The sequence below is a fragment of the Zalophus californianus genome, chromosome 15 (genome assembly GCF_009762305.2).
Source record: "Zalophus californianus isolate mZalCal1 chromosome 15, mZalCal1.pri.v2, whole genome shotgun sequence".
NCBI lineage: Eukaryota > Metazoa > Chordata > Mammalia > Carnivora > Otariidae > Zalophus > Zalophus californianus.
In genome coordinates, this window is record NC_045609.1 from 47,277,561 (window position 1) to 47,301,013 (window position 23,453).

The 23,453-nt window shown below is 46.1% G+C and overlaps 1 protein-coding gene across 2 annotated transcripts in view; it reads left to right on the plus strand.

Annotated features, from left to right (window-relative positions):
• WDFY4 (WDFY family member 4) overlaps positions 1-23,453 on the plus strand; it is a 296,192-nt gene that overhangs the window by 183,022 nt on the left and 89,717 nt on the right. For both annotated transcript variants that reach the window (XM_027595872.2, XM_027595873.2), the window contains exons 41-44: positions 3,099-3,305; positions 4,722-4,773; positions 7,501-7,667; positions 20,389-20,537. In XM_027595872.2, the coding sequence (XP_027451673.2) occupies positions 3,099-3,305; positions 4,722-4,773; positions 7,501-7,667; positions 20,389-20,537 (575 nt within the window). The remainder of the gene's footprint in view (positions 1-3,098; positions 3,306-4,721; positions 4,774-7,500; positions 7,668-20,388; positions 20,538-23,453) is intronic.

The window sequence follows — 23,453 nt, forward strand, 5'->3', positions numbered from 1 at the left end:
TTCTAAGCAGTCAGCTTCCTCTCTCTCCCTCTTCCTTTATTTCACACACTCCCACACCTCCCCCCACATTCACATCAACACACCCACACACCTATGTATGAGATTCCTACAACATCAAGGCGCCCATGAACATGGATGAGGAGCATGTGAGCTGAGGTGACCTCACACTCTGCTCCTCAGTCTGTGCATCCTAGAAGTAGGCAGCGTTCATGTAAAGCCTGGGAACCACTAACTGTACAAACAAAGGCCGTGTCTTCTTGCTGAACTCATGCTTGTGGGCTGCCTCTGCCTTAGGGGGCACCGCTGATGCACATAAAGGCACCCTGGCTCGGGGCAGGTTGTCAGACCGTGTACCCATTCATCCACCTCTCTGCACCGTCTGCTCCAGATGGACTGCAGAGAGCCCCATTCCGAGTCCCGGGGAATGATACGCATTAGCCCATCCTATAATCATCCTCCACCCCTTGGATTAGCCAGACTTAGATGTCCTTCAAACCTGAAGCCAGGGCTGGGCTCAGCCCCTCCAAAGCATGGGGGACCAAAAGAAGGGAAGGGCTGGTTGCCCAGAGGAAAAGCTCATCGATGCTACCCAAAAGTTTCCATTCAGCCCCAAATCATAGCTACCTCTAACATACCAGAAACCCTGCCTCTGAGTCTCTGGGTGTGGCATTTAGCTCAAGCTTTAAACTGAAAGAGGACCTTACCTGGTGCAGAACCATGGGCATCATAGAGCACCTTTCAGGTGTGGGAACTCAGGGCTTTTGCTCTTTGGACATCTCATGTCCTCTGTCCTGGGACTACTTGTAGATTTCTATCATGGACTAAACAATCACTCATCTCTGAGGGGTCTCACCACTGACACATATCTGTCTGGCCACAGGTATTCCAGACAACTTATTTGCCCTGTGTTGAGGACTCAGGCAGCCGTGAACCCCCAGGCTGTGTAGGTAGATCTTTTGGGGTGAAGAGGATACTCTTAAAAGACTAATTTTAAGGCCAGGGTGAACATTGCTTGCCATTGTTCATCCTCTATGAAGCTCTATAGGTTATTCCAAACCCAGCAGCAGTCTCCAGGGAGCTGAAATATTTTCCCCAAATGAGTATTCATTTCGTATAACCTAATCCCTATAAAAGGCTTTGGACAGACATTATTTTTCTGGAGTTCCTTATTAACCAGTCAGAGTATTATGTAAAATGCTGTAACTGTTTTGGATATGAATTTAAGAACTGTGGAGAAACAAAGTGATCTTGCTTTGAAATAGGATTTGCTTTATTCACAGTAATAATACGGTTTATGAGGCAAGTCACCATATAAAACTCTTGAAAATATTGTCTCATTTAAGCCCTACATAAGCCCATGGTTTTATTATTATTATAATATTATTAACTGCATTTGATGAGGGGGCTTCAGCTTCCTAGACTACTAGGGAACAGCATAAACATCATGACAACCCAGGTTCATCTGACGCCAAAGACCATGGACTAAGCACTTTATTGTCTGTTATATATATTTTTTAAGATTTTATTTATTTATTTGAGAGAGAGAAAGAGAGCACAATCAGGGGGAGGAGCAGAGGGAGAGGGAGAAGCAGACTCCCCACTGAGCAGGGAGCCTGACGCAGGACTCGATCCCAGGACCCTGAGATCATGACCTGAGCTGAAGGCAGACACTTAACTGACTGAGCCATCCAGATACCCTGTCTGTTATATTTTTCATGGGAATTTTCTAGTTCCAAGAATGATTTACCTGTTCCAAATGTCCCAGATTTATAGGGCCTAGCTCTAAGTCTGCCATGCCAGTCTTTGAAGTAGTAGCATCAGAAATCATGAGTTAATAGAATGACCTCAGGCCCTCGGGAAAGGAACTAGCAGGCAGGCGTAAGCAGAGGTTTTGGATTCAAATGGACTGGGTTTGAATCTCAGCTCTATCACCTGGTGATCTTTGGAGAAATCATTTCTCCTCTCCCAAACTTGATTTCTTTATGAGGATAATAGAAATTCTTAGAAGTTTCAAGTTTCACTCATGGTGCCACTGGGTAGAGGAAATGAGATACAGCAGGTGAGGGGCTCAGCCCTAATATATGATAATGACTTTTTTCTCTTTATGTTAAGTTTATGAGATCCGTGCTTCTTGTCATTAATGCTTTCACCTTTCAGTTTTCTGAAAACTTAAAATCAAAATATAGGGCAAACACCATTAAGTATTTGAATAATTGGAAAAGTTCACCCTGCAGACAAAGCTGATTCCACTGTTGAAACTGACAGGTGTCAAAGTTCTCTTGTCAGGTGAGGTCCAAAACTTCAGTGTGGCATACAAAAGCAGTTTAGGGGTGTATTTTATAGAAGGTTTGAGTTACACTGTAGCAGAAGGTGTGACAATGTAGTGTCACATATGCAGACTATGAAGATTTCGTAGGTAAGGGATTGTTTTCAGTAATATCAAAGGTTTTGGCTTGTATGAACATTCTAGAATTCTTCAACATTCTAGAGTCCTATGATATTAGGATTTAAAAGACCCTTAGACAATATCTAGACCAAACCTCTTATTTGTCAGTTGGAAAATCCGAGGTCCAGAGACAGGAATGACTGTTCAAATCTACCAATTGTTGGTAGATCTGCTAATCCCCCACACCTCCAGTCCAGACACTGACAGGAGTATCCTCAGCATTATTTTTGAAGGATAGGGTCTGTGGTAAAATTCCTTGTCCATTTTGAAGAGTAGGGACTGTGGTGAGATTCTGTGTTCTGTTTATAAAATAGCTGTCCAGTCTACTCTGACGAATAGTCTCAGGACCTTTGGGACCAGTTGTGCTCTGCACAGCACCCAGCAGTCACATTGCTCTGAAGGCCAAAGAGCATATGGTTTTCTCCTCTTCCAACCTGGATTAAATGGTCTCAAAGCTAAAAAACTGATCTCTTTTCCTGGCCTGTTCCTGGCTCCAGAGTACATTACACACCCTCAGGGTGCTCAGGGCCACCTAGAGGGGGTTATTTTTCTCGAACAATTAAGAGGGCTTGGTCTGTTCACCCCCCAGAGGTTTGGGGCCAAGCCCATGAGGAAATGTGTATAGGAGTGACCCTGTACTTCTGCTTCCCAGAGACAGAGATGTAACAACATCAAGGCAGCCAACGCCTGGGCCAGGATTCAGGAGCAGCTTTTTGGGGAGCTGGGCTTGTGGGGCCAAACGGCAGAAGCCACACTTTGCTCCAGGTGGGAACTGGACTGGAGAGAAGGACCAGCTCGCATGAGGAAACGCATCAAACGCTTGTCTCCACTGGAGACCCTGAGTCCAGAAAGGCTCAAGGTAAGAGTTTGAGGCAGCAAAACAATGATACTTCCAAGCAGGAAATGTGTAGGGAAGTGTCTCCTTTGCTTTTCCTTCTCATGTTCCTTTCATCGGGAGTGCTTTGGGAATGCTTTGGCATGGGCAGGCAGGAGAGATCATGTGCACAGTTAAATGTAGGAGTGCTGTAATTTATTTTTGATGCCATTTAACAGAAGAAAAGAAACACTCTTTCTCCCTGGTACATAGAAAGGATGCTCTAACTACAGCCTAATTGAATAAGTGAATGAGTGAGTGAATGACTAGTGGAGTGGTTCATATTGACACCACTAACCCAGTATCACACCAACATCCACAAAAGTCCAGTGGGATAATCTGGACATCAGTGTTTGCAAAGAGCCAAGTGATGGCCATTGTCTGTTTGTACAAATCATTTACCATGGAGCAGTCATAACCAGCACTGCTATGGGCATTATTATACAATCAAATCTCGTAATGAGTTTTATAGTGGAAATATCTTGAACTTGGCAATTTCTGCAACCTTGAGCCCGTGACCTGTGTAATCCAAACAGCACTGAGGCCATATTGGATTCCCAACCCACGGAATCTAGGTAGTCCCTGGGAGTTTGCTGTGATGAAGTTTGAACTCTGTGTTGTCAAACTGACAGTGTTGCCTTTTAAAGAACGGGGAACCAGTTGGATTAGGAGTGGATATGGAAAAATCTGTCAATAGTTCTTTCACGTCCTCGGTGAACAATTCTGATTCAAGATATTCTAAAAGGCAGCCTTCCAAACACTGGAATGCAAGCCATTTCATTCTACATTCAGGTTTATTCTCTAGTCTGTAACCTCAGGATCTTTTATCCACTTTAAATCCTTTATAAAACTTAATGAAAAAATTATATTTCATTTATTCAGTAGACACTTGAATTTTTAATGTACTATCAATAAACCTCTGGTTTTATGTAGTATTTTTCCCTCAATACATTCCTTAGGAAGTGGAGGCAGGAAAAATAAGTATCCTGCCCTCTCTGCTAGTGACAAAGTCAAAAGCTGGCTAGCAAACCTGGTCTCCAGTCTCTCAGGCTGCCCAGCACCAGATCCTGTGCCTGGTGCCCTCTCCAGGGTGGCCCATACCACAGACATCTAGGATGCTATTGAATCCCACTTTGGCATCATCTTTGATAATTACTGTAAGTTCTACTTAATGGAAGATTGTGGGTTTTTTCCCCTTTGACTCGGGACCATGAATACTTGCATTTTATTGTGGTCCTTTAGGACTTAGCATCCCTCCCTACTTGCATCTAAGACTCTAGTATATGAGTAATTCCAGGGGGTCACGTGCATGTGTGTGTGTTTATGGGTCTGTGTGATGGGGTGGGGGGCACAGCCGTAGTCTTCAGGATTTCATTTCTCTTTTCTCTGGTTTTATTTCAGGAAAACCAAGACAGAAATGGCAATGTTTCAGAAACAGATGTTGAAAAGCAAGGTATTCCATTTATCAGTTTACCTATTTTTCATTCGTAATTAAACAACTTCTTGGTTTTATTTAATATGAAATTAATATTTTGAAGAAGAAAATGCTGCCAGTCTAAAGTAGGTGATGCTAAGACTCTTTTCCTTACTGTGCTCTCCAGAATGAGGAGGAACTTATTCCAGACCTTGGCTCTCTGTTAGGCGAAGAATTTTATGTTAAGGCTGTAACAGTAAGAATTTTATCTTGTCAATTTGCTATATCAGAGAGATCTTAAAAGTGTCCTCAAGTAATACAAATACATGCTCAGTATGTGACCCAAAATACATGGGAGGAAAATGCTTTAAAGTAAAAATGGGTAAAAGAAATATTTAGTACTTTTTACACTGAATTCTGATTATAAAAATGACAGCTACAATAGTCATTATTATTTCCCAGGCTAAAAAAAAATACTTTGGATCATTTTTGATGTTTACACTTACTCTTTATTTGTATAATTCTCATGGAGGAATTTGGTTGAGTTGGCTTGCTGGAAATCCAGGGTTTATTTTCTGAGGTCATTTGGCATGAACACATCCAAACATACACGCACACACACACACACAAATACAACCTGCAGACACACACAGACATATGCACTCTATTCCAGATTTTATGTTTCTACCAGACCGTGCCTTTTCTCTTCAAACACTCCCTGTCTGTGAGTTTCATTGTCTCCTGAGGTGTAGCTAGTGTGGTATCCTTAACCAAATGACAACTTCTGAGCGCTGATCTAACTTGTCTCATTTAGCACCTGAGTACTGGATTTTGCATCGAGTGTGCTGTCTTGCCAGTCTGCAGTAATAGCACCCAGATGTGAGGGTGCTGGGCCCTGATTCCAGGTTGATTTGGGGGTCCCACTGTGGCATAGGACTTGGGATAATGTCGTAATGCCCATTTGCTTCTCTTCTCTTTACCCCAAGCCCCACAGCTCCAAGAACAGAGGGGGAGTCTGCAGAGATTGTGGTGGTGGAAAGCATGTGCTGGTGTCCTCTGGGCATGGGCTGCTGAATCTCCTTGTCCTGATATACAGACCCCTGCCCCAGTAGGGAGCTCAGCCAGGGAAGAAGAAGGAAAGGCTTATGGTTCTCCCCTGTGCTTTCCTGGGTGTCTGTATATATACAGTGTTCTCCCCGCATAGGGAAAAGCCTGTGGTGGCTGTTGCTGGAAGCAGCAGACACTTCCATTCATCCGGTTGGGAGACTCCCAGGTGGGGAGGAGCTCAAAGAGGTGAGCATCTTAGCACAAAGAAAATGGCCAGTAGCCCCTCAGCTTTGCAGTCATATATGCCTCCTTTAGGCGAGTAGACATCGAGGACAGGGTGGGGGAGTAGGATCCAGAAATCGTGTAGGTCTGCGCTCAGCAGGCACCCAAATGTCTGTGCCCAGGAGTGCATGCTTGGGAAGTAAGTCTAGGTGTGCACATGCACGATCACAGCACAGTGCGTTCATGGTAGAAATAGAAACTGTCTGTGCCGCCAAAAAATTGGAGATGGATTAGGTGATTATGAAAGAACCACACGATAGAATGTTATACAGGCGTTTTAGATGAGTTCAAAGAGCTTTAAATGGAATGAGAAAGTGTTCCTAATATAGTCTTAAAAAATTCTAGAAAAGATGGGGCGCCTGGGTGCCCCAGTCAGTGAAGTGTCTGCCTTCGGCTCAGGTCACGATCCCAGGGTCCTGGGATTGAGCCCCGCATCGGGCTCCCTGCTCGGCAAGGAGTCTGCTTCTCCCTCTCCCTCTGCCACTCCCCCTGCTTGTGCTCTCTCTCTCTCTCTCTCTCTGTCAAATAAATAAAATCTTCTTAAAATTTCTAGAAAAAAACTGTAGATGCGGCATAATTCCTATCATGTCAAAAAATCACACGTGTGTGTGTGCACGCACACACATGCACATGCATATACATATACGTTTGGAAAAGATATTAGAAGTGAAGAACTTGTTCAAATTGTGAACAGGGAGGAGAAACAGACTTAGTTCAGATTCGGCCTCTAGTTCTTTGTGACCATATGACTTTGAGCAAAGTAATTAGCCTCTTTCACTTTTCCCTGATGGTGAAGGGAGGTTGAAATAGAATCCACAACCGGATAGGAGTAGATGAAAAAAATGTCATCAGAAGCATCCAGCACAGAGAAAGAGCTTACTTACTACATCCGAGCTGTTGTTATTAGTACTATATCTGGGTGCATGAGTGATACTTGTTTTACTTCTCAAATATTTTAAATTTATTCTCACAATTTCATGGGTTTTCCAAGTTTTGTTTTGTTTTTTTTTACACTAAGATCATAGTGCATCCATAAATTAGAAAAAAATAGAAAAAAAAACCCACTCTTTTAAAAAAATGAATAAAGTGAAGTTCAGAAAGAAACAGATTCTAAATGACCCTAGAAGGAATTTCTCTACTGATTAATAAGGGTGAATTTTGAAGTAGTGCCCCGTAGTCACACTGGAGCTGCAGAGCAGCCGGACCTGGGCACACCTTCCAGAGTGAATCAACCTAACAGTGTGTTGACTGCACCACAGAGTCAGAGAGGTGACTCCCACTTTCAGACACAGTGAGGGACATGCTGAAATCCACACCACTCACCTCTGCCCTGAAACCTTGCAGTTTCTCTCGGTGACTCAGGCCCATGCTGTGCACCATCCCTCGTGAGGTCAGGTGGCTCGTGCCAAAAACGTGTGTCCCTTTATACTGCTGCAGATGAGCTGACACCAAAGGAAGCCGAGAGTGGGAGAGAGGAGTTGGCGGTGGACTGCACCCAGCTCACCTTCTTCCCTGCCTTACATGAAAGTCTGCACTCTGAAGATTTCTTGGAACTGTGTCGGGAAAGACAAGTTATTTTACAAGAGCTCCTTGATCATGAAAAGGTAATACAGCACATCATGATTCTTCTTTAAAGATCATCAGACATGAGATCAAGCATTCTTCATTCACATGGGAGGTGATGTTTCTCTTCACAAAAAAAAAAAAAAAAAAAAAATGAGCAAAAAGAGCAGGCATGCTTCTAAATTGGTGGGCCCAGAGCAAGGGCACAAATGGAAGCTGACAAACCCTGCATCGAGATGTTTTAAAAAGATATATATCAAAGGGCACCTGGGTGGCTCAGTTGGTTAAGCATCTGTCTTCAGCTTGGGTCACGACCCTGGGGTCCTGGGATCGAGTCCCACATTGGGCTCCCTGCTCAGCAGGGAGTCTGCTTCTCCCTCTGCCTGCTGCTCCCCCTGCTTGTGTTCCCTCTCTGTCAAATAAATAAAGTCTTTAAAAAAAGAGATCTAAATCAAGCTAATACACTATCATGAAATATGGTCTACCTTCCAACACTGACCTTTATAATACCTGGAAGACCAGTTTCGGATTTAAAATTCTTGATCTTGTTGTTTGGCACCTTGGGCCCCTGCCCGCAGTCTGACCACCTTGAGGGCTCCATCCTGCATTGGGTGTGGATGTGTTTGGACACTCAACTTATACGTCCAGGCTTTGCCTAGACTCTCACCCTGACACCAGCCTCCCCTGGGCCCCCACTCAGGCCTAGGGGTGGGCATACTTGTGGCCTTGTCAGCCCTCAGCAGGGTAGACCTGGAGAAGATGAGTGCACGGGCCAGGGGGCAGGCTGGACAGTTAGCAGGGAAGTCTGCAGTCTGGATGCAGGATGCCTGGAATGGGGTTGAAGGACCCACCGCATGGCCCCCTGCTATGACTGGAAAAGAGCCGGAGGAATCCCTAAAGTATGGACACAGCAGAGGATTTCTCTTACCCAAATCTAAGAAAGGGATGAAAGATAAAGCTTATGTCTTAGAGTGAAACAGACCTGAGCTCAAATCCCAACTTGGCAACATACTAAATTTCATGTTATCTAACTTTTGTGAGCCTCAATTTTTCTTATTTTAATAGGGAGTATAGAGCGACCATTTCACAAAATTCTTGTAGAGCTAAAATGGGATAATAGAAGCAAAGAGACTTGCTCAGAGCTGGGCACATGTGAGGTAGCCCACTAAAGACCAACTCTCTTCCCTTGCTAAAGGTTGGGTGGTTTAAGGGCCTCCGAGTCTCACCCACTAATTCTTCCATTCATGATGTAAGTGAAGGAGATGCACTGGCAGAACAAAGGAGCGGGCAGGGCGTGGCCCAGAGGCCATGCAGGAACTACACAGAGAGAAATGTGTGAGAGCTGAGGGCCAGTCTGGTGGATGAGAGTGGATCCAACCTAAGGGCCACTGAGTAAGCAGCCTGGATTTCCAGGAGCAGGTGCCAAGCTCAGCGAGCCTGTGAGGGACATCAGCAGGTGCAGAAATGAAGCATGTCCTTTCCAGGGCCGGGTTCCTTGCAGAGACTCCCTGGGGTGTGAGGCTGGGATTTGCTCCTTGCAGGGGTTGGATAGAAAGGGGCCAGATTGAAGTGCATTGCCAGATGGTTAGCAGCACTTTTATCAAGTTTCTTAGCTGCTCTCAGACTGGAGTCACAGTTTAACCAACACAGTCTTGTAACAGCGTCATCCTTCTTACACCTGCTTAACCCAAAGCTTCCAGGCATAGAGCACATCTGCAGTCCCTATCACACCTTGCTACTATGACTTCGCTCATGCTGGTGCATCTACCTGCACCGCCCTGGCTGCTGACTCTCTGAAGCCGATCTCAACCGCTTCCCACTCTGGGACCTGGGGTACCTGCAGTCTCCATTGCCCCCTGCCTCACCCCCTGCCCTTGCTCCAGGCACACAGACTAATCTTCCCCACTTCAGCTGTCTGCCTCTCACCCTGCACTGGTGCTCCTTAGCAGAGGGACCACTGGGTACCTAACCTCAGGCATGCCTGGAGTAGACATTCAGTAAACACTGATGAATGAAGATCCGTTAAATTCATGTTCATTTTATTTTGATTATAGAAGTAAAGTATGTCTACTTTGTAAAATATTTAAAAATGGAAATCAAAACATCCATACATATACATATACATTTATATACTGTGTGGTATTCATAATGCCCAGCTGCTGAGGACAAACAGCTGATAATGGTTTGGATGTATCAGTATAATAGTGTGTTCATTTAGAAATGCTTATTTAGTAAATGTGTAATCAATTGAAAAACAGCTAGGAGATTAATGTTTTCTTTCTATAAAAACTTTTCTTTGTCTAATGCCCTTAAAAGATTATATAAAACAGTGATTCTCAGCAGGGGACAGCTTTACCCCCAGGCGACATTTGCCAATGTCTGGAGACATTTTCAGGCTCATGAGTTGGCGGGGAGGGATGCTATTGACCTCTGGTAGGCAGAGACCAGGGATGCTGCTAACCATCCTACAAAGCTTAGGACAGTCCTGCCCTCCACCAGAAAATAAGTATTCAGTCCAAAATGTCTATAGTGTTAAGGTGGGAAACCATGATAGGAAGGATGCATATTAAGCAGATGTCACATTCAGCTCTCCCCTCCTACTTTCTTGATAGGGTAAGGAAATATTGGATCGTATGTGTCCATTTTGGTTATTTTCATCGTTTTGATAAGAACAGATCAATGGCAATGCTTTGCTTTTGCTGGGTATATTGATTTTCTGTTGCTGCCATAACAAACTACCAGAAACTTAGTAGCATACACTTATTATCTCAAAAGGCCCAGCACAACAGGCTCCACTGGTCCTGTGCTTGGAGTCACACAGGGATGAAAGCAAGGTGTTGGCAAAGCTGCATTTCTTTCAAGAGGTTCTGGAAATGAATCCATTTTCAAGCTCATGCAGATGTTGGCAGAATTCGGTCCAATGCTTCCATAGGACTAAGGTCCCCGTTCTTTTGCTGCCTGTCAGACAGGGATCGTTCTCAGCTTCTAGAGACCACCCACACCCCTTGCCTTGTGGCCCCCTCCTCCATCCTCAAACGCTGGCCACTGTAGGTCAAGTCCTTTCCCCCTTCAGACCTTGCCGGCCCCCTTGTGCCTCCCTGTCATCACATTTCTCCCACCAGCCAACTCTTCTGCCCTCTTCTGCTAAAGGCTCATGGGAGTACATTAGATCCACCAGGTCATCTAAGACAATCTCTCTATTTTAAAGTCGGCTGATCTATACCTTAATTTCTTCTGCAGGTTCTTTCAAGCAGCACCTACGTTAGTGTCTGATGGGAACATCAGGGACAAGGTTCTTAGGGGACGCTTTGGAATATCACTCCAGGTCCATAGCCTACCTAATCCATGTCCTCACCTACCAAGGGGAGCTTCTGTGGGTGGCCTGGCTCCCATGTACTTCCCAAGGCCAGCCTGGTGGTTCCAGCCCTAACTGGGCTGGGCTGAGGGCAACACCTGGAGTTTACCATCACAGCCAAGAGCTAGTCTTAGCCCCAGTATATGCAGCAGGTAGATGACCTTGGTAACTGTCCTGGTCTCTGAGAGTTTTATTTTTGCTGGTTGTCCTACTCAGTGGCATTTCCCTCAGGGGTCGTGTTGGAGGTGGTGGGGGGCAAGAGCCTGAAGCCCACAGGTGACTGACTTTGCCAGCCCCCAAGAGGCAGGACAGGACCAAGAAGAGACTGTTCTCCCATCCTCCCCTGTCTTGTACTTAAACTTCAGTCTTTCTTGGTCTCCATGTCACACAGCAGGAAGCTGTCAGAAGCACCACACGTGGCTTGTTGTGGTAGCAGGGATCTCTAGGCTGTGCAGACAAGAGCATGCCGAACCCAGCAGGGGCTGAGAATGAGAGCAGTCCTGTTTCCACTTAGCGCTTGGTGTATCCCTTGCTTGCCTGGAGGGGACAGCCTGGGGGTAGGGGCCCAGACGAGTGTCAGCTCCTTAGAACCAGAGACTGAGCAGTTGTAAGGTCAAGGTGATTCCTTGCCATTATCTGGACATTTGTTCTTTGCACAGGTTGTTGTTGTTTGTTTTTTTAATAATTTTTTATTGTTATGTTAATCACCATACATTACATCATTAGTTTTTGATGTAGTGTTCCATGATTCATTGTTTGTGCATAACACCCAGTGCTCCACGCAGAATGTGCCCTCTTTAATACCCATCACCAGGCTAACCCATCCCCCCACCCCCCTCCCCTCTAGAACCCTCACAGGTTGTTTTGATTCACTTCACTGGGTTGTTCTTATTGCCTCTGGTTTCATGGTAAATTACAGGAGAGGTTATTTCCCAATTCAGCCTGAGTTTCTCCAGGATCAGTAGAACCAAACCACTGGATGCACTTGCTCCCTGGAGAAGGAGGTGTGGGAGGAGAGCAGCCAGGGCAGCATAGGGGCAGGCTCCTGATGGTGGGGGTTGGTGGGGGGTAGGGGAGTCTGGCCCCAGCCGGGCCTGACTCCTAGGGTGCTCCTATGAGGCAAGGTGCTGCAGGGGTGGGTGTCTGGGCATGATGTGAGACTCAAGGAGCCTGAGTGGGGCCGTTATCCTGCTGCCACGGTGGAGAATGAGGCAGAGAATCAGAGAGGAGCCCATGAGAGACCTGGCCTGCCGGGATGGGGCCCCGTGGGAGTTCCTGCACCCACCATAAAATGCAACATTTTGTGAGAAAGAAGGAAGTTGCCAGGCTTGGAGCCTGGATTGGTATATGGTGAAACAGAGGGAGTCCCTAAATTTGAAGCATGAGAGGCAGGAAGGAGCACGAGGAAGCCGGCCTCAGGAACCCAAGGACATGCTGGGGCAGCAGAGCAGAGTCAGGTCTAGACTAGGAGCTCTCCGTGGAACAGGCCCTGGCTGGCTGTGGAAGGCATGGACCCACCCTGACGTGCCCCCCGCCCCCCACCTCCACCAGCCAGGCGCTCACAGACCACGCCCACCCACTCCCCACTGCCTGTAGCCGAGGCTGCCTTCTGCATGGTGTCCGGTGCATGCCCAAACACTCTGCCGCCTCCGCCACCAGCACCGCCTCAGCACATGGCTGTCATTACTGCTGAGGCTTCCTGTGGTTTCGTTACAGGCAGGGACAGGCTTGCGCTTACCCTTGTCCTTCCCTTTGCTGACATGAAGCATTTGTGCTCGGGAAGGGTCTGCCGAACTGGAGAGCACAGCTGTGTCAAGAGGGAGCCAGCCGGGTGTGCAGAGCTCAGGGAGGGGCAGATGGACTGCAGCGACAACCTGGGCCTGCTCTTGGGTTCCTGGGGACCTGGCTAGTGGGGGACCCCCTCTGGGAGCAGGTGGGGCATGACTGAGCAGGGGCTGGCTTCCACGGCAAATCCACCACCAGCAGCACCAGGGAGGCCGATGCCAGCAATTCGTGCTCAGGAGGGCAGCTGGGCACAGGGCAAGTGCTCAGACTGGACTCAGAGCCTCCCTTTGCTCTTTGTTTGTCGCTGTAATTGTCAAAAATGTCACTAGCTGGATGTTTGGAGCTGTTGCTCTGTGGGCTTTCCTACGGCACTTCATCTAGTGTCACGCCTGGGAGGGTGGCTGTGTCACTTCCCTTTCCCTGGTGGTGACTGTCGGGCCTAGTCGGCCTGCTAACTGAATTTGCTGGGATCTGATCTCGGATCTGTGTCACTCGAAAGCCATGTGGTTTTCCACTGTCTCCCAGCTCACTGTCTTGAGCAAGCTACACTAAACTCTCCACTGCCCTCCCATATTGGCACTCAGAGATGCTGGCTGCAGGCCCTGTTGTGCTTCTTTTGTAAACTTCCTGGTTAGCAGTGGCCCAGGCGGGCAGGCCTCCAGGCCCCTCACCACACATGGCATCTCTGCCCAGGACACAGCGTGCCGAGCACTGCTCATGCCCTCGCCCCTGGTCCACCGTGACTTTCATCCCCGTGGACTTTCCTTATTGTCAAGGATAGGAACTGGATGGTGAGGAAAGAGGTATTGTTCCACTGACCCTTGACCCCTGAACATGTTCCAGCAACAGGAGAGAAAGTTTGCCCATGGCAGGTGTGTGTGTATATTTGGAAAGTGAGGGGGTGGTATCCTCTGTCTTTCTCAGGCTGGCACTTTCTGCCTGTATGGACACATTTTGTAGCCAGCATTGGTTGTAAGCTGGGGACTCCCTAATTCAGACATCTCCATGAGAGCCTTTGGGTCTGTGCTTTCTCTAAACTTCTCAGGGGCTTCAACAGGGCTGTGTGGCGGGTTTGCATCCATGCTCAGAAAACCTGCCGCCGACAAGCCATTGTGTAAGCTGAACACCCCACAGTGAGCCCCCCGGTTTCTCCTCCACTGTTGCCTCAGAAGTGCTTTACTAGAACAGTCTAGGAGACTCTCCAGGTTGGAACCTCTTTCCAGGCTTCTGGATGGCCTGTCCCTGCCAGAGGCCCCAGGGCGAAGCAGGAAGGCCTGGGGCTCCAAAATGGCAGCAGCTTAACTCATGCCTTTGTGCTGCGTGGGAGCTCTGATCGCCCCCAGCAATACCTGGGACGGTAATTACTCTGTGCTACCTTTGCGTCATTGATTAATGATTCCCAGAACCACAAACACATTTCTCTGCAAATAGCTCCATTTGACGTGAGAAGTGGTATATTTAATGCATCTTAATTGTGGGCCCGAGTCAGCCACTGTGCTGTTGGGGATGACCCTTTGTACCCTGCCACCTAAGGTGCTCTTAGAGCTGAGGCTTCACTTGGCCAAATGGGCTTCCAGAGTCCAGAGTCAGAACTCAAGTGGCAGGTATTTTTGCTGTTGCTATTCTCTTTAATTACATGAAAAACTAAAATTATTTTTTATACAAACTCAATGTAAAATATTAGCTTGAGTTTGCTTGCAAGGAAACAGGGCAAAGGGAGTTATTTTTGCTCTGGACAGCAGAGAGCAGTGTCAAGCTCTTCCCAGGTATTTTGAGATGAGGCCTTTTATAGAAAGTGAAGAAGTGTGTTACCCTTTCTAGGTGGTAACTTCCCATAGGTGAATGGCCGTAACTGACTTTCTAAGATGCAGAGCTGTATATGTCCCTACTTAACACCTTCTGTGACTCTAGCTGGCATACTTTGTGCACAAGGCCACTCCCAAGCTGGCCCTGCACCTCCCTGGACTGCCCCCTCCCCAGCCCTTATGTGTACACACACACACACACACACACACACACACACACACACACACACACACACTCACACCTGACTTTTGACTCTAATTGTGCACAACTACTTATGATCTCCAAACATGTCCAGCTAGTTTAAGACTTTGTGTCTTGGAATGCTTCTCCCCTGGTTTTGTCCCCTTTACTCCTAACCCCAGCCTTGGGTCATGTCCTCTGGGACCATTTCTAGGAGGTCAGCCCTGCTCCCTCTCTCACCCCTGTCTGGGCTAGACAGCCCCTTCTGTGTCCTGAGTGCTTGTATCCCCCCCACTCCATGCCATGCTGGGACAGTTGAGAGTCTCTTTCCTGTTAGACCATGAGCATTGTCAAGGTGTACTTTGTCTCCCTCTGAGCCTACCAGTGTGTGGGACACACACTAAACATTCAGTGCAGACCTGGGAAATGAATACATGAACGAATGAAAGAGTTATGAGCAATATGCTGATAAGAGATGAGACCTCATCCTTCATAGCCTCGCTGGTGTCTGGGAGTCAGTTTCTCAAAGTATGGTCTTCAGATGACCTGCATCAGAACCACCCAGGCTGCTTATTAAAATGCAGATTCCAGGTCCCACTCTGTACTGGCTGCACCAGAACATCTGGGAATGTGATCTGGGAATATGAACTTTAACAAGCTGCCCAGGTGATTCTCATTCATTCTCTTTGAATAAATGCCCGAGATCCACAAGTCCAGGTTTTGCAATTTTCAGAGCTGCGCTGGCTAGAAATGTGCCCCAGTTTCAGTCAGTTACCAATGAGCAATCTTAAGTAAATGCAGTTTCCCTTAGACTCTGTGCTTTGAACAGTCCTCAGGACATTTCTCATTATGCCAGGGCAATTTCTGTCCTTCCCATTTGTTCTCGTCTGAGCCAGCCGTGAAAGGCTGGGAGGCTTGGCTGTTTGCAGGCTTGCCTGTGGAAGTGGCACCTGTGGGCAGGCAGGGGGCATCCCTGCTCCTTGTCTCTGCCTGAAAAGATGAGCTGCTGTAAAGAGGTCCACGCATTCTATTTCTTCTCAGATTTGCCAGATTGATATAAAAGTAGTATCTCCTTATTGTTTTATGATACATTTTTTATTACTAGTATGACCAAATGCTCCTTTTAAAAGTGATCTAGATGCCAGAGTTCACAGGTAGCCAACATAAATGGAATTTATATAGTCTCTCTCCTTATTATACTTAACTTTTTTTGTGGCAATCGGTGCATTTTTGAAAAATTAGAATACTTATTCCATATGCCAGTAGAACAGAATGCACTGATAGCAGGGCCTAGGGAAGCAGAAGATGTACAAAAGGGACATGTGATCCATGTGAGCGGAGCTAAAGCTTTCTTTGCAATAGATCTTGCACACAAATATAAGGAAATGTACGCAGCTGCTCTGTTCTGGGTATCTCATAGGACGGCTCCGCATCTCACTTTTTCTGCCCATCAAATTAGGGCATTGCACTAACTCGCAGACTAATCATTCTGGAAGAGCTTCAGAGGACCTCCAGCCGGATCTTCCCCTTTTGCAGATGTGCACACTGAGGCCTGACTCTAGGAGAACATGCCGGCAAGGGGCTGCCACGGAATGTCCCAGCAAATTGTTGCCCCTATAACTTCAGCTCCGGGATTTTTGGATTTCCAGCCAATCTGTTCCTTATCATACACGGGGCCAGGTGTGGCCACATACTTAGTGATCTTCTTGCCAGGAGTGATGATATATCATCTAGCCGACCTCAAAACAATTCTACTTCTGAAGCAGAAGTTCCTCTCTTTTTTAAAGTAATCAATAGAATCACGGCATGAGGGATTTCTTAACCATGAGTAAACTTGGGAGGCAGTCCCCCCAGGGCTAATTTTAAATGGAAGAGCAGGTAAGAGTTCACTTGGGTTCATTTTTTAGTTTTTAAAATGCCACTCTTTTCCAGCAGAATCAATTTTTAAGCTATTAACCCAGCTCTCACCAGACATTTTTCTTGTGGTTTGGTTTATTCTGGTTGTTACTTAATTCTCCCCAAAGGAAAACACCAGAAGCTCATAGGAATGTGCTCCCGCCCCTGCTGTGGGCACCACAGAAGGTGGACGAGGGTGGGGCTTTGCAGGGAGAGGGAGGCTTGGAGGTACACAGGCCTGGGCTGGTGCCGGGACTGTCTACGTCTCACTGTGCAAACTTGAGGATGAGGTCTCCTCTATACAAAGGGATAAGGGGAAAAGTTTAAACAGGCTGGCATCACAGTCTCCTGATGGTGCTGGTGGGAGTGTAAATTGGTCCACCTTACAGGGAAACAGTCCAGCAATAGAGGAAAATTTAAGATACCCACACCCTTGATCTGCAGTCTGGCTTCTAGGAATATATCTTTCAGCACACCATCCTGTGTGTTCCAAGGGTTCTATGTCCAAGGATGGTCACTGCAGCATTGCTTGCAATATCCAGATATTTGAAAACAACCTGAATCCATAGGGGATTGGTTGAATAAGTTCTAGTACATCCTTGCAAGAAAATACTCCGTACCTATTAATAAGAGTGAAGCAGCTCTGTAAAAAGTGATTTGGAAGGGTCTCCAAGGTGGGCCATTAAGGGAAAAAACTAGATGCAGAACAGTGAGCATATGAATATGCTATTTGTATAAAATAAAAAGGATATGTATAATCATCTTATGTACTCCTGGAATCTCTTTGGGTGGATATAATGTAGGAGAGGTCCAACTTTTTTCCTAACCTCTTAGACTCCAACTAGGCCAGAGAATTAAGTTACAGAAGACAGATCAACAGGATAATACAGATTTTACTTTTATACAGGTACACGGGAGTCTTCACAGGAAAATGAAGAACCCAAAAAGTGATTAGGCCTAAGTGCTCAAGTTGAACACAGTGTAGTAATTGTGAAAAATTAACCAAAGTATACAGGGAGGCTGAAGGGAGGTTCGTCCAACCACGTTTATTTGTACATATTTCTCTAGGTCTGATCTGTCTGTCTCAGGTGCTGAGAATGTTCTTTTCCTCCTAATATAGGGAGGGCATTTTTCACCCGGGAGTTTTATCTCCTATTTTCAGGGGAAAAAAGGGTAAACCAGAGTGCCCTTCCTGTACCTGCTGTTTTTTAAGTATCTTTGACTCAAAATAGTCATGACAAAGTGGCATATTTTGGGGTGGCACATCTGCTTATCCTTCAATACAATAAAGTGGTGATGGTGCTTGCCTCTGGGGAAGGCTCTCAGGGAAGCTGGAGGACTCCACTCAATTGCCTAAATCTCAGAGTAGACGTGTATCCTCAATTGTTCCTATTATTATTGTTATTATTGGTTTTGTAGTTTGTCTGGTTAGCAGTTCTTGTTAATTCTACCTCTTCTGGCTTAGATTCCCTACTTCTCTCCTTCCTCCCACTTGTCTCTGCTGCCATATACCAAGTCATCATTCTTCCAATGGACCACAGTAATGGCCACATGACTGATCACGTTTCCTCCACTCTTGGCTCTTTCTGATCTACTCTGCACCCAGCAGCCAGTGTCCTCTTTCGGAATTGAACTCTCCCATGGCTTCCTGTTGCAAGGAGCGTACAGTCCAATGGCCTTACCAAGACGTCCAACCCCCAACCCCCCACCCCCAGATCTAAGCATGCCTACTTCTCAACTTCATCTCAGCTACTCTGACCTCTTTGCTGCTCCCCAGATCTGCCCTTCCTGCCTCTAGGCTCTGGACTAGATGTTCTTTTCCCCTCAAATGCTCTCTGAGTTTTCCATGGCTGCCCTAATACCGTACATCAGGTCTGAGTTTGTCTAAAATAGCGTCCCCTCTAAGCTTCTCTCTTCCCTGTTGTGATCACCCTAGTTTTTCCCTCTCAGTATATATCCCAATTTGTGATAGTTTATTGGTTGACATGCAGGCTTCCTATCCGTCTCCCCCCCTAGATTTTAAGCCCCATGAGGGCGAGGTTCTTGTTTATCTTATCCATCCCTCTATCTCCGAATCCCAGTTCAGGGCCTGGCACGTAGTAGGTGCTGAGTGCAAACTTTTGAATAGGTGACTGTCTGGATGAATGAACAAAGTTGGAAATGAGTCCATGGTCTGGCTCTGCAGGTGGTTTGAGGGCCAGCTCCACTGACAAGGTGGAGGCAGGAGAGGCCAGGGGAGCCAGCTGCCTGCAGGAAGCTTGGGGTTTAGGTACCAGGACTCTTAGCTAGTCCTCACTTAGGAAAAATAATTCAGAGATGACTGTGGGTAATGCTTGTCTTGGAACAAAAAACCCTTGGCAAATCTTCACTTTCAAGTCTTAACCCTGACTTTGACTTATCCCATTTGATGCACGAGTTGGAGAACCGGTATTCAAGGCCTGCTTTCCAGATTTCATCACTGTGGTCCCAATATTGTTCCCAACAGTGAGTAGGGAGCTTAGCTTCAGTCTCAGGCTCTACCACTTACTAGGTGACTGATCTTTGGTGAGACTCTTTTTTTTTTTTTTTCCTCCCCAGTGGTAAAATCTCCCTTGCCTTATTGTAAAGATTATATTGGTTAGTATGTGTAAAATGTTTACAATGCTTATATGTTAGAAAGTAAAACAAACAAACAAAAAAAATCAGTTTCTCTTTTGTGTAACTGGAATTAGAACAGAGTTAACCTGAGAAAATATTGGCCTTGGCCTTACTCTTGGTCCATCTGGGCTCCTGTCATCTAGAATTCATTTATTCCCTCACTTATTCAGGGATTTATTCCACGTAAAGACCCACTGAGTCCTTACTTCACGCAGAACTCCAGGTCATACCAAGACACAGGTCAGGCTCCCTGGGAACCCAGCTATGGGCCAGAGATGTGCATGTAGGACATTCACTGGGAGTGACAGTCACAGGGTCATGTAGAGGGAGAAGTGTAACTCTGATGAAGTCTCAGCCAAGGCCTCAGTTGTTTCCATGAAAGCTGGAGGTGTGGGGTGGAATTGAGAAACAGGGTGACTCTTCCTACCCTGCAGGGACCAGTTGTTGGGTAGAGACTGCCAAGGAAGGGGGCGTGCCCTGTGCCCAGGCACTCTCTTTAGCACAGGTGATTTTGGAAAGCTTCCAGAATTTCCAGCTGCTGAGAGAATGAACCTGAGTCTGAAAGGAGGGATCTGGGTGGAACACATGCCTCCTCTGCATATACCTGGACTAGCCTTGGCCTTGCAGACAGCAGGGCCAGTCTTACACTTGTGGTTCTGGATAGACTTGTTCCAGTCCTGGTTCAGCCACTTAGCTGGCCCCCCAACAATCTCCATTGCCTCTGTAACTGAGGGATGCTTGGTACCCTGAAAACCCTCCTCACTATTAACTACAGAATGTTTTGCATGGCTGTGGAGGGGTTTAAAGTGAGAGGAAGATTGTCAATGTGTTCAGTACAGCCATAAATACTCATCCACGTGTCTTTGTGGGGGTGGGCGTGGCCTTGGGTAATTCAAATAACAAAACAGTGTTTTTGGTATAGAAGGGCCACTTAGACTGTGAAGAGCAGGGCAGCTCTCAAGCAGTGGCTCTGTCCCTCTAACAAGGTGTTGCTCTCACCTCCAAACTCTCAGTGGGCGGCTGGTCCCTTCTCTCATGCCCTCCATAGGAATGATGGGCATGCTTCACATGCACACAGACTGACTGACGCTGTCTCCCTCCAGGTGACACAGAAGTACTCCCTGGTGATCGTGCAGGGCCATCTGGTCTCCGAAGGGGTCCTGCTCTTCGGCCACCAGCACTTCTACATCTGCGAGAACTTCACACTCTCTTCTGTGGGGGATGTCTACTGTACCCGCCATTGCTTATCCAAGTGAGTTCCTGACTTCTAGCAGACTCTTCCCTGAGCCTTGACTTCCTTCTTGGCCACCCCTACCCCCAGCCCTCCCACCTCGGTGTTATTGTGGTCTTCATTTGGGCCTGAAACTGAGCCATGAGAAAAAGCAGAAGAACCTTAAGACATAGGCATCCATGACTGTGGTTTCCCAAAGTTAAAATCTGGAGTGGGTAACAAGGAAGTAGCTCCTCCTGTTTCATGTGATATGGAATGGACCTCAAGACAAGGGGGATCTCACCTTAGGCTGTTTGGGTGATTGAATCCAGTCCCATCAGCTTACTCATTCAACAGCTTACTGATTGCTCATTCTGTGTGAAACATCAGGCTCTGCCCCTCATGCTGAGTGAGGCACACGAGTGCACTCGGCAGCACAAACAGGTTCTTTTGGAAAGAATTTGGAGCACACTGTTTTCATGGGACAAAATATTTGTCATGGGAGGACTCTTCTGGGCTCATGTTTGATGACATGGGGCTAGTGTGCTGAGGGAGGGCTACTGGAAGACATGGGCTGAGATCTGGGTTTGGAAGGATGGATGAGATTTGGGTAGAAATTTGAAAAGCCATTTTTTTTCATTTTTTATTGTTATGTTAATCACCATACATTACATCATTAGTTTTTGATGTAGTGTTCCATGATTCATTGTTTGTGCATAACACCCAGTGCTCCACGCAGAATGTGCCCTCTTTAATACCCATCACCAGGCTAACCCATCCCCCAGCCTCCTCACCTCTAGAACCCTGTTTGTTTTTCAGAGTCCATCGTCTCTCATGGTTCGTCTCCCCCTCTGACTTACTCCCCTTTATTCTTCCCCCCCTGCTATCTTCTTCTTTTTCTTTTTTCTTAATATATGTTACATTATTTGTTTCAGAAGTACAGATCTATGATTCAACAGTCTTGCACAATTCACAGCGCTGAAGAGCCATTTTTTTACACCAACTAATACCAGAGGTCTTTGGCAGGAAATTCAGAGGTTCTTCTTTATAATCAAGTATATTTGTTCTATTTGGGTTCAGGTTGCTCTCATTGGTTAATTCTCTTGTGTTTATAAAGTACAGCCACTCAAAATCAAAGTGACTGTGTTTACGCTTTTGCTAGGAGTTCAGTTGTCAGGTCATATGCTTCTTCTTGATCATCACATTTGAATACATTTGGATGAAGACATCTTGATTTTTCTAGCTAGCGAAGGTTCAAATGAGGACAAGATAACCTCTTAACCCAGTGGCTCTCAAACTAATATCAAGTCACCTTGAGGGCTTGTTAAAACAGACTTCTGGGACCCATCTTCACCTCAGTTTCCAGTTTGGTAGGTTTGCAGTAGGGCCTGAGATTTTAACAAGTTCTCAGCTGATGTTGATGCTACTGGTCTGGGACCACACTTTGAGAACCGCTATTATAGACTATCAACAGAAGAACCCAGAGTCTTAACCTGCCAATAACTAAGAATTTTAACACCTGGTTGTCATATCATTTCCAGCCTATGGCAGGAAGCAAGAGTCTAAGGAGTGTGGAAGAATTGTATGTCAGCTCACCCTCCCTTGATTTCGATTTGCTCTAAAATGCTTGGCCTTTTTCTTTCTGCTAATTTCCATCTTTTATTCATACCAAATGTTCACCGATTGCTGTGAGTCTTCTGTGCTTTTCCAAGGCAGGAGGAACATAATTAATACTTGGCACATGCATCCCATCTTATTGCTCATGTTTTATTGATACTAATCAATATGGACAATGGGTCTGCAGACTTGCCTTTCTGAGAGCTGATGAAAGCTTTCTACTCTACCTCTATGCATGGAATGCCCGTGTAATGACTTGTAGAATCCATTGCTTCACTCTCGACCTCTGGTTTAAATCGAGTTAGTGTTAGATAAGATCTTATTGATTAGGTAAATTGTGTTTATGAGGTGCATCTAATCATGATCAAACTGACTCTGTCTGCACTTTCAATAGAAGCCCTGTTGTCAGGTTGTATGTATTCACTTGACTTGCAATGACAAAGGAGACTTCCCATGTCTGGAGATGTACTTTTCTGGAATGCAAGTAGGAGTGGTGTGAGAACAAATTACTACCCTGGAATATCATTTAGGAATTGCTTAAGTAATTTTAGTCACCAGACCTCAGAGAAGTGTTTGTTAATCAGACAGTGCTTTCTATCTGAGGTATTGTCTGCTGCCCTAAGAAACTGCTAGCACTCATGAAGATGTGATTCTCAGAGACTGGCTATTAGATCATGTCAGATCAATGGGGATTAAGTCTTATTTTGACCACGGAGACTAAGGAAGATACATAAATAAACCAGTTAAAAATAAAGCTAACGCAACCCTGAAATGTCTCTCTAAAAGACTGCCATCAAATTGAGTATAGTTGAGCACTAGACCTTGAAAGAGGCTCTCTGATGCACCATAAAAATATCCCAGATAAAGTTCAGGAACAGTGCAAATCCTCCAGCATTGATTGCACTTGTGTACTTTGGAACTTTCCTCAGAAAGTAAGAATCTTTCCAGAAGGTTTATTTTGCCTTCAGTGAGATCCCCTGTTGCCTGAATAGAATGACTATATTTGTTTCCTAAGGCTGTATAACAAAGTACCAAAAACTGGGTGGCTTAAGAAAACAAATGTATTGTCTCCCAGTTCTGGAGGCTAGAAGTCCAAAATCAAGGGCCGTGGTCTCTCCACAGCTCTAGGGGAGGATCCTTCCTTGCTCCTTCTAGCCTCTTGTGTGTCCCTGTAGCCCTTGGCCTTCCTTGTCTTGCAGATACATCACTCCAGTCATGGGCGCCTTCTCTCTGTGTGCCTTCATAAGATCTTCCCTCTGTGTGTTTGTCTGTGTCTAAATTTCCCCTTTAATTAAAGATGCCAGTCCTACTGGATTAGGGCCAAATACCCTATTTCTAAAA